Source organism: Protopterus annectens, chromosome 11.part0, assembly GCF_019279795.1.
Source record: "Protopterus annectens isolate FY-2018-M chromosome 11.part0, PAN1.0, whole genome shotgun sequence".
Lineage (NCBI taxonomy): Eukaryota > Metazoa > Chordata > Ceratodontiformes > Protopteridae > Protopterus > Protopterus annectens.
Window position 1 is genome coordinate 1,467,189,221 of NC_056745.1, and position 12,148 is coordinate 1,467,201,368.

Sequence of the window (12,148 nt, forward strand, 5' to 3'; positions counted from 1 at the left end):
ATGACTAGTGTAGGAATTAAAACACAAAGCGCATTCCACAGTTCTAGAACTCTTTTAGAGACAGAGTAAAAATGGGTCCCCATGTGACATATTCATAAGAAGGTTTGGTAGCAAAAAGGGGGTGCACTGAACCCACGTTAGTGAAGCTACATCTAATCGTAAGCTAAAGATGATGAGGACTGGCAGATTCCCTCTGAACACTGAGTACCCTTCCATCAATATCAAACTGGATGACTCAAACTTGTTGAACAATGTACCCACCAAAACTTCAACTGACAGCATTTGCCACATTCTCTGCCATATCCCCTTATTTATATGTACTAACCCCATGGTTGTACATCCAAAGGGAAAAGAGAAAAGCCCTAAAACAGTTAAAAAAAATGAGAGCTTACATAAGTGCAGTCACAGTATTGCCACACAATGCAGAACAGCTGCAGCAACTGTATTTTCTGGGAGTTGTGATAAACAAAATATTTATTATATTTCATTGAAACATCATGATCCCAATTCAACAGTTCTCTTTGAATTTGTTGGTTCTTTTAGGTTCAGCCTATACAATGGAAGTGCTCCAGAAGGTAATCTCTAATTATGGTGGTAAATAACTAAAATAATTATATGCAAATTAAAGTGCCCTATTAGGAACAATGCATCGGTTCCTTTATAAAAGGGTACCTTTAATGATGTAGTTTCATTTTGCAGCCTTTCCTAGGGTTCTTGATTCCCCACATGTTTGATTTGTACTTTTTTGTCTTAAGCATAGAGATATTTGAAAATCTGGTAGGGTACTATTTTAATACAACAGAAAACAATTGAACTGTACAGCTATCAAATATAATTAGGAATTACAGTACATGTAAGTGCTTAGAACAGTTCTTAAAATAATATAGTAGGAATTCTTTTTGTGTTGTCAGATAGGTTTGAATATGAATATGGAGTTGTAAGTCAGCAAATCATCATTTAATATCCATTCTAATTTTAAAAAGAACAGCGGAAGGAAATTGTAGTTTTATGTGGCTTTTCAGTAGTAAGACAATAGATTTTCATTTAAGATAGAAGTGTTATTAAAGAAAAAAAAACAGAGAAATATAGTGAACATTTATAAATACAAAGCAAATTTAACCTTGTGATTGTTCTTAGGGCCTTGAAATATCTTACTCCTGTCACATCAAAAGGGGCAATACAGAGAAGTGGATTAAGTCCAGTTCATTCAGCTGCAGAGGGCCAGAGTGTCCAGTGCTTGGAATACCTTCTTGAAAATGATTTCAGTGCAAACACACTATTAGCAGACCACATATCAGAAAGTTATGATGATGAAAGAAGAACCGCTCTGTTCTTTGCTGTATGTAATCAAGACATTTTATGCACCGAACTGCTTCTGAGAGCAGGAGCTAACCCTAACCTGGATCCTCTAAATGTTCTTCTTGTGGCTGTAAGAGCTAGAAACCATGAAATTGTTAGAATGCTCCTTTCTTTTGGAGCAAATGTCAACTGCTACTTTACAATTGTAAATGAGACCCACTTTCCCACTGCAATTCAGTATGCTTTGAAAGATGAAATGATGCTAAGATTGCTACTAAACAATGGCTACAAGGCTGAAATGTGCTTCGATTGTCTGCATGGAGATATCTTTGGCAACTCATTCTCCTGGCCAGAGGGTGTCAAAGACATAGTGCCTGGGTGGACATCAGCCATCATAAAAGATAATCCTGTAAGTAATCAATGTGCTTCATGAAGCAGTATGAACAGATTCAGTGTGACCTTGGAATTCCAGATATTTTATTTGTATGCCTGTATAAGTTTTAACCTTTGATTATCTGAACATTATGTGGTACAGCGCATCGCCAATCTGTCACACACTTTTCTTCTCAGTGCCATTTACTTAGGTCACATGGTAACATCTCCATATTCTGCCCTTCAGTCTAAGAACAATAATATTGATTTTTATGCTGGACAAAATGGCAAGCATTCCTTTACAAAATGAATGCCTTACATTTTTTCGCTTTTATAGTGATTTGTACTTGCAAAAGCACATGTTGAGGTCTTAAAAGTACAACACAGACTGTGCACCATACATGGGTATCGAAGTCTTTCATATGTTTTGAACTCCACGTGACTTATATGTGTCATCCACTGAGACTGCTCATCTTATTTACCTCCATTTCCACAGTATATGATAGAATAGCTAAATATGATAAAACAAACCTTGTAATCACAATTAGCATACTGGTGAAAGTGTTTAATTTGCAGACACAAGGTGCAAGGTTTGATTCTCAAGTGGGGTAATTGGCTATACTTAAAATGGCGCACAAAGGCAGGTAGCTTATAACGAATTTATGAACCAAAGATATCAAAGGAAAATTAATCTGTAGTTTCTTCACCTTCTGTAATCTTAAAACATGTATAACCCATAAAAAAGCAGAGATGGTCACCCCTCTTTCTCAGTTATTTCACCACAGCTAAGTATTCTTCTACTGTCCACCTAGCGACATCTGGTAATAACTAAAGTCTTTCTTCCAATTTATGAGGTGATTTGATGGTCGGTTACAGCGCCTGAGATGTGAGTTATGTCTTCTGACTATCAGCTATATTTCCATTTATCATACAGGTTTATCTGTTGTGTGTGCATTGAGTGCATCTCTGTGTTTTTGCCTCTGTAAAGTTTGTTTGGAGGATAGATGACAAGTCCTTCATCATCTGTACATAATTACTCTATTACTTCTCTTTTTCAATTGATTTTTATTCTATTTCTGAAGTGTGACGTCCAAAATACTAGATGAATAACAGAGAAACTTTACCATTGTTTCTTTTGCACTTAGAAACAACTACACTGTTACATGAGCATAGATTCAGGATACATGATAAAATTGGGCAGTAGATGTGAAATACCAGTTTTAAAATATGACAACACAATAAGAGGTCAAAGCACAGAAAAATAAGTTTTTATTGGATTTTTAATTTGTAAAACAATCACAATATTTACAGTCAGAGATTTATGAACAGAATAAATGAAAAAATGTAACTAAACCACAAACATAAAAGAAAAAAAACAACTATTTACAGGAGTGTTCATTAACCATCAAGTCATTCAAGTTATTATACATTACTTTAAATCAAAAATGCAGTTATTTGTACTTCTCAAGCAGATCTCTTAAGTTTTATCCAAGCATTGTAGCAAGAGGTAATCCTGGTTGTTCTTGACTTGATTGTAATGATTTCCAGGTGACAGACTTCTGTTGCAATATTTATAAATCTTTGAAGGGGGGTGTGGATTTTTTCTTCCATTTCTGAGTTATAACCTTTCTCGCTATAGATAGTATAGACCACAAAATGCGATATTTCATTTTTTAACACATATAGGAATAGGAGTGTTAAAAAGGATTGCTGATTTAGATAAAACAAATTTATCTCCAAAAGGGTCTGTAAAAAGAGATTAATGTTATTCCAATAAGGTGTTAAGACAGTACAGTCAAAAAATGGGTCACCAATCCACTTTAAGTTCTTGTTTACATCTCCAACAAACTTGTTTCTGTTTGAACATTAATTCAATTGTATGTGGTATGAAGAAAGATCTATGTAAAAATTCCCAAGTAAAGGATTCCATCTAAGAGATGAAGTTGTATGTTTAGAAGATATTAAAATTATTTTTATCTTCTTCACTCAGAGATCTATTATTAGTTTGGGTAAAATAGTTCCAATAATTGTCATTGCAACTTTTTGTTTCTCTCCTTGCAAAACTATATAATTTAGATCAGACGATGTCCCAATGTGTTTTGTTGCACTAAAAATATTAGATATTCGAACAATTTTGGGATATGATCACTTATCTTTATATTAAAGTGCAGTGGTATTCTAACTGAAATTATAGGACAGCAGGATGAATTAATATATATCAATAAGACTTTGAAATTCATCACTGACAAATACAGAGATTCATGAAGAAACCCTTTTTGTATAGAATAAATAGTAAACATTGTGGATTCAAAAAGTGTTTATGGGTAGTATAAACATTCACCCTCCCCTTCCTAGATGGCATTACAAAATATTATTCATGTCAAAGGTAAATCCTCCACATACCTATCACTGTTGTCATTACACTAAGGTTCTTATAGGTAGGGAAGATCCCTGCCCCTCTGTAAGCATATTAGCTCTGTTCTCATGTTGAGGGCTGACTGCCCAGTCCCACCCAACCCATTTTATCATGCTAAGATAGTATATGCATTGATTCCTCACTTCTGCCCAGCTGACATGCTGAGATAGTGTTATACATAGGGAAGATTCCCTGTCTCTACCATTTGTCACATTTTGATGCTGTTTATGCCTAGGACCCACTCCCAGCTATTCATGCATTTCTAGAGGCACTACTCCACATTTCTTATTTATGGAATGTTTATTCACTGCATAAAAAAAAATCACCAGCAGAGATACATTTGTATCGTATAATAAATAGTTCCTGAGAATAGCATGTCATTTATGCCTTGTAAATGTACAGTAAAACCTCTACTTCTCAGAAATATGGGTGCTGTTCACCAATTGCACAGGATAGGAAGGGTGACAAAGTGTCATGACCATTTCTTGTGACATGATAGTCCAATCACATAACTCTATGGCACTGTCTACCGTGCAAGACCCTTCCTCCCCCGAAAGATTGCAAAATCCAGAAATACAGATTGCATTCTAGTTTTTTATGATGTGCATTTGGCCTATTCACAAAGCAACCTAGTCATTCTGAATTGTACATGTAGCACAGAGATAATCTCCATATCTCTCTCTGATAATAACATAGGTACAGAGGCCAGGCTGCAAAGAAGGTGACTTGGCATTATGATTCCAGAGACAGTTATGCTGCTAAATTGCAAATGACCATATTTTCATGTTATGAGCTGTGCAAGAATCTGGCAGTGAAGCATTTGTTACATTCGGGACAGTATTACAGTTACACAATCCAATGCTCTGTGACAGGAGATTGGAATATACTATGTAGTTTTCAGTTGGGAAGTATTTTCTTCTGTAAATTCTACATACGCATCTGGAAAATAAGTGAGAGATCTAGCCACCTTCACAGATCACCTATAATTTTGAGCTATTTCAGTAAAAGAGTTGTTAATAGCAGTAATATTTTCAGGTTGAGGCATTAATCTAAGGTGAACCAATGCTCCTATTAGCAAACAGTTGCCTTTATTGTAGCTTATTTGTAATTATGGACTGTTTATCCAACATTCTTTGAGGAAGAAATCCTATGAACATTTTTAGTATTCGTTGTGAATGGATCTTTGGAAGAGATACTAAATAAATATAGTGAAGAGTACAGGTCCACGAAAGTAGAGTTATAGTAGATGAGAAATTAACGTACAAAATGGAGAAAATGAATTACTTATCTTTATTACAAAGTTTTAACAAGAGCTGGTGAGCAAGCAGGAGGCAAAGATACTGAGAACAAAAGCTGGTTCTAAGCAAGTCACTTGACCACAGCATGCTCCTATGAAACACCCCCTCCTTCAAAAAACTTAACAAAAATAAAACAGAAAAAAATAGCAAGATACTAAATATTTAGTTCCAACAGGTTCAGAACCATGCTAAGATAAACCTGAAAATCTACCTCAAACAGCTTTGCACTAAAAAACATCCCTACTTCAGCCATCCAAAACATACATCCTCCTTAAATTGAAGTCATCTGCTATAGCAGCTGACAACCTGCCAGCAGAGTACACTGTAGCCAATGAGAGCATAGTTTTTCCAGTCTTCATCCTCATAAATAGATCAATTATCGAGTCATATGTTCCTCAAGTGTGGAAACAATCAGATATTGTATGACTACATAAGGGAGGAAACTCCACTGACCTCAATAACTGCTGATCCATGGGTGGACTTCCTCCTCACTCAAAAATCCTGGAGTATTGAGTGTACACTCATATCTTCCAATATCTACTCACAACAATCTCTTCTCATCTAACCAACATGGATTCCACCCTCACCATGGCACTACTACTGTCCGCTATAATTTCTAGACAATGCCAACCAACATAATAATGCTGCCAAACAAATTTCAGCCATTTTTGGCCCTCTCCAAGGCATTCAGTGTTGTTCCACATGGAAAACTGATTCAGACCCTTAGCAGAGCTTATCTTACCTCACACAACATTATCATGGTTCAAGAGATACCTAAGTAATCACACCTAAGCAGTAAGGTGGCAAATCACATTTTTCCTTTCTCCTAGTATATGCAGGTGTCTCCCAAGGGTTCGTTCTTGTACACTTCCTATTCCATCTATACACAGATAACCTTTACAGTGTCACATCATCATCCACTATGATTCAATATGCAGAAGATGCTACAGTCATTTGCTCTGCCCCCTCCTTGGGACAGCAACGGACCATTATGCAGGTATCCTACTCAGCAGTAGAACAGTTCATAGGTTCATAGGTTCATAGCTAGATACTAGGCTATCTGCCCTAGGGCATTTATAAGCCTAGCCAGAGTGTATTTGGCTTCTGCCTCCCTATTAGATTAGCCTACTGTGCCTCTTTAAAGTAGGTCACAGAAGGTACCCTTTTAAGATTAGTTTACTGTGCCTCTGTCTAGCAGGGACACAGAAGAGATCCCAGGGGTGAATTTGCAATCTCCCATCCACGCGTCCAGATTTTGCTTGAAGAGGATCAGCGAGGGGCTATGTCTAATATGAATTGGGATTCTATTCCAGAGTGAGGGGAGCCTCTGGGAAATGAATCTGTCCCTCCAGCATGTCCTATTTATTTTTTTACTGAGGTTTAGGTCCCTGGATCATGTAGCTCTAAGGGACTTGGATTTTTTGAGGTGGAGCATGTCCATTAATTCTGGGTTTGACATGGCTTTGTACGTCAGGCATAGATCACCTCTGAGTAGGCAGTAAGCAACTGAGTAGAGCTGGAGTTTCTTTAGTCGAGCTGCATAGGACATCTGTTTGTAGCCCATGATCCTCTTGGTGAGGTACTTTTGGGGTCTTTCCAGCTGCTGCAGGTGTCGGGTAAGGTACGTTCCAAAAGGGGCATTGTACTCAATTATGGGCCTGATGAGTGACGAGTAGAGGGGCAGAATGACCTCTCTTGATCTAGATGAGAACCCTTTCATGATAAGGTGGGCTATATAGAAGGTCTTTCTAACCACTTTGGCAACGTGATTATCAAAGGAGAGATTACTATCTATGTTTGTCCCCAAATCTCTAATTACTTCTTCCGTACTTAATGGATTACCACCTATGTGGTAATTTGTGGGCACCTTGTTTTTCCCAAAGGGGATGACTATGCACTTTTTAGCATTTAGCTTGAGGCAGTGGCTCGGGCACAAAGCATCTATCTCTGTGAGACCCTTTTGGAGGATGCTTGTGTCAGCTGGAGATTCGATTATGGCCCCCAGTTTGCAGTCATCTGCGAACTTTGTCAGCCATAAACAGTTACTAGGTAATGCTCACCTTACACTTAATGCTAAAAAAACAAACTGATGCTGTTCCTCCTTGAAGCTAATTCCCCAGGCTCAAACAGTTTTAATATTTCCTCAGCTCAAAACATTAAACTTAAGCAGGTGTTCAACACCAAGTTGCATGGTGTGACAATTGCTAAGATCAAGTCAAATATTCAAAAGCATAATGTCATAAAGAAAACTCTCCACAAGACTTGGAGCTCCATACATAGCCAAGCAGTTTCTCAGTGGCCTAGGTCATTAATGTGCTGCAAATGATTATATCCTACCAACACTCCTAAACACTGCCCCTATCATCACTAACCTACACCTCAACCTCCTAGAAAAGCTTGAACAGCATTATAATAAAATTGTGAAATTCACTGCTAATTTGCCTAACAGATCCCATCACTGCCTTACACTCTTAACAATTAAAAGGATGGGATTTTTAAACTGTCTTAAATTTCTTCAGCTAAAAACCTGCTCAGTCCATAGTTTGCCACCCAGATGAATGCCCTTACCTGCATACCCTCCTGCAGGGGTAAAACCCTTGTAGACCTCTCTCTGCTCTAAAGATAAATTGTTGGCTCAATAATCTAGATCTCACAACTCATCAGAGAATGTTGTCTAGTCCATTTATATCTTCAAGTTATGGAATACCACACCTAGACCACTTAGAGAAAAAAAAAACAATAAGCTTAGCTTTAAGAGAAACCTCCATGCTCATCTTTGTGTTAAGACTGTGTCAGTGCTCTGTTCCATCTGGCTGACTACTATCCTATCTACAATTTCTACTTACTTATTCCTCCCTCCTTCTTAATATCGCTAGTTCACTAGTATCTAGTATACTTAATTGCATTTTTCCCTCTTTATATAACTTTCAATTCCTCTTTTTCTACAACCACAAATGCCTCTGCCATTATACCTTTCTAATGATCAAACACTGCTTCTCACACATCCAGCAGAATATAGCCTCCCACCTTTGTTCTCCCTTTATCTTCCTAGGGGTCCAATATCACCTGCATGGAAGCCCTACCTGGATGTCAAGCGATTAGGCCTATTTCTTCAGCTTCTTCATAAACAGCTTTAACTTCACCCAGAGACCTTCTTTAAGCCACACCTTACTTTCTTTGCCCCATGAGGTTTGCAGCTTCTTCTTCTTCTCCTCCACTCCCAACAACACATAAATCCTAGTGTACATCAGTTTCCCCTACCCCTTTGTACTTTCTGCCATCACAAGTTTGCCACTGTCTCACCCAAAGGGCCGTGATTAACTCCTAGTACAAAGCCACTGTGACCTGGCCCACTACCACTTTACAAAGAAGCCAATTACTTGGCTTCCAAGGCAAAATTTGCTTTTGGCGTTTCAGAACAATAAAACCATCCAGCATTATTACATCTCCATTGTAGGTCTTACATTCCTTAACTACTTATAATTCTCACTCTCTGAGTCTAACTCACACAAAAGGCTTCACTTCCTGTCCTAAATGGTGTCCTGCACATTTTTCTAGTAATGAGAAATCTGGAGATAATCAAAGCAGCCAGTTCAGCACTTCTTTATTAGTGACCGTGTTAACCTTAGGCCATAGTACCTCCATTTCTGACCTCCAAGCATCATTTCCCAGTAACTATCCAGGCTGTTTAAGTTCTTGTCCTGTCAGTCTCTGATTCAGGTTAACTGCCACCATATACTGGCAAAAGTTGAGTATCCGTAGCAGCCCCATGGCACAGAGGAATAAAGGCCTTACTGACCTTCAGATGATCCATGATTGATTAGCAGAATGGGTGCTGGAGGGGCACAGGATAAGGACAGGAATGAGCAGCCAATGTCAGATTGCCCTTCCTGGCGGGAAGGGGCAGCCTATGCTCAGTGCCTTAAGGCACCATTATGACCTCGGCAAGCTCCATGCTGCATAAGCAATGTAATACTTATTTGGGAGGTTTCACATGCACTGAAATGCATATGCAGCTCCCGAGGGTAGTGATTGCAGAACTTGCAAACCTGCTGCTGGTTGGCAGGAGTTAGAGCACACCAGCAGCATCAGTCACCTCATTGTCCCTGGATGTGGGTCATATTGAGCCCAGGACAGGCTGAGGTGGGTCCATTAAACCTGATGAACAAGGTGAGGATCTGGTACCAGATAACAGTTAGCACTGGGGAGAGAAAAAAGTCCAGTATTGCCAAAGTCCTACTTTTCAAGCCAACTTAACCCTACCTTAGCTAAACCTTCCTTGGTGTCCCCTCCAAATATATCTCCTGAGCATGCCTCTCAACTTCTTAACACACGAATTCTGGACAAAGACAAAAATAAGGATGGGGGGACAAAAAAGGCAGAAAAATATGGACAGATATTAAATATTCCTTTTACTAGAGTAACACATTTTGCATTATCGTATATTTTCTGAAAGATATGAATTGTGAAACTCAAATGTCTGTCATTATTTCGTGGCTTCAAGTCCCAATGATTTGCCAGAAAACCACAACTTTTTTGAGTATAGATTAAAAATATAAGGCAAAAATCTGGAAATTCTGCAAAAATTTGGATAGTTCCGAGGTACGCTCCTCAATCATCTCCTCCTGTGGGATAGTACCCACATGCTGTCACAAATGCATAATTAAGGGTATAATGACCACTCTAATCACCTGTATCCTTCCCCTGAATGTAACAACATTACCTGATCTGTTCAGTGGCTCCTTAATCCTCCACAGGAGTTCCTTCCAATTATGCATTTCAATTTCCTAATGCGGGAAACACCAGAAAACTAGACAATTTTCTCCCCACACCAAACACTGTAGCTCTAGCTTTTCATCATCTTCTCATCATGTCAAAATTATTAACAACTTCCAGGGATGGAAATTAAGTACTAAAGCCCTCCCAAATTCTCAAAAGATAGCTAAGAACCTTGGAGACATTTTATGCATATCTGCAATAGTACCCCAGCCATTTAAATAGTTCCTGACCTTTTGAGATAATGTTTTAATAAATACAGCAAGTAACTCACTAACAGCAGTTAGTGGTAACATGCAGTTCTGTGTAATTTCACCTGTTTGGACAGTGCTGTACTGGTTAAGCTCCACATTCTCGACTCCTCATAATGCTCATGCACCTCTGCCGAAAGGACCCCCTTTCCTATTATCCTTCACAATGTAAAGAAAAGAACCCCCAAATCCACAGAATGATATGCCTTTTAAAGAAATTATACGGGCGCCCTGGATTTATTTCCTCCCTTATGGCTCGCCATCATTATAGGTTCATAGGTTCATAGAAGGTTACAAGCCTAACAGCCCTAGAGACCTTACAAGCCCAGACATATTTATCCCGAGTTGCCCCAGTTGCCAGTGGGTAGGTAAGTGAAGTTCACAGAGGTAAGGGTCTATGGCAGTTAATACTGACTTCCTCTATCCAGGAGGACATAAGAACTACCCCAGGAGTGAATTTGAGGTCACCCACCCATTGATCTAGGTTGCGTTTGAAGAGGGTCAGGGAGACGCTCTGTTCATATCAATTGGAAGCTTATTGCAGAGAAGTGTCTGTCTCTGGCTGAAGCATCTATCTCTTCAGCATGACCTGTTCATGTCAGAGGCTAGGTTAAGATCCCTGAAGTGAGGACCCTCATGCAGTTTGATTTACGAATGTGTAGCATTTCCATCAGGGCCGGGTCAGAGACTGCCCTGTAAGCCAAGCACAGGTCACCCCTTAGCAACCTGTAGGAAATAGAATATAGCAACAGGGCTTTCAGTCTTTTGGTGTAAAACTTGTTTTGTGTATCTTGTAATTTCTTGGTGAGAAACCTCTGTGGTCTCTCCAGTTGTTGCAGGTGTCTGGTGAGGTACATGCAAAAGGGAGCATTGTACTCAATTATTGGTCTGATGAGGGCCGAGTTTAATGGAATTATAACATCATTAGATGTAGACATGATGTCTTTACTTATAAGATGCGCTACAAAGAAGAATTTCTTTACTACCATGGCTACATGGTGGTCAAAGCTCAGATTGCTATCAACCTGAGTGCTCAGATCATGTACCACTGGATCTAGACTTCGGGGGGTGCTGTCTCTAATTTAATTAGTAGGGATGTCAGCTTTCCAAAAGTGAATAATAATGCATTTTTTGCATGAAAGTGGGAGCATGCCCTTTCCTGAAAATATGTTTAAACAACTCTAATAACGGCTTGCAGTGATACTGCAAATATTTATCAATAAAGCATCCATCTAGGTTGTATTGCTCTGCATACATTGGATAGTTTCCAGTAGTTAACCCCAAGCAGTATCCCTTTGAATGGCTCCTCTGTAATCTACATACTTCATAAAACCCTTATGCACCTCAAAGCTATTCTCTTATGCTATCACTTCCCTATGTAAGTGGGCATAACGTTTCTGAAAATTTGTTAATACCTTGATCTTAAAGAGCCTGTTGCCCTCTCTCTCTCTCTCATCTCGCTGATCCATGCTTACTTTTGCTGTTTCAGTCATGGCTGTTTTTGCAACTCCCCTATCACAAGCTTCTCTTTTATCTCTTTCTTTACCCATCTAGCATTCCATCTCCCTAGTTATGTCCCTGTGTGGGATAACTCATTATGTCCCTGTGTGGGATAACTCATTATGTCCCTGTGTGTGGGAACTATTATATCCCTGTGTGATATATCATTATGTCCCTGTGTGTGGGATAACTATTATGTCCCTGTGTGGGATGACATTATATGTCCCTGTGTGGGA

At 38.9% G+C, this 12,148-nt stretch overlaps 1 protein-coding gene across 5 annotated transcripts in view; it reads left to right on the forward strand.

Moving 5' to 3' along the window:
- Nucleotides 1-12,148, forward strand: part of ASB15 (ankyrin repeat and SOCS box containing 15) — a 520,090-nt gene that overhangs the window by 353,304 nt on the left and 154,638 nt on the right. For all 5 annotated transcript variants that reach the window (XM_044088770.1, XM_044088771.1, XM_044088774.1 and 2 more), the window contains one exon: nucleotides 1,138-1,708. In XM_044088770.1, the coding sequence (XP_043944705.1) occupies nucleotides 1,138-1,708 (571 nt within the window). The remainder of the gene's footprint in view (nucleotides 1-1,137; nucleotides 1,709-12,148) is intronic.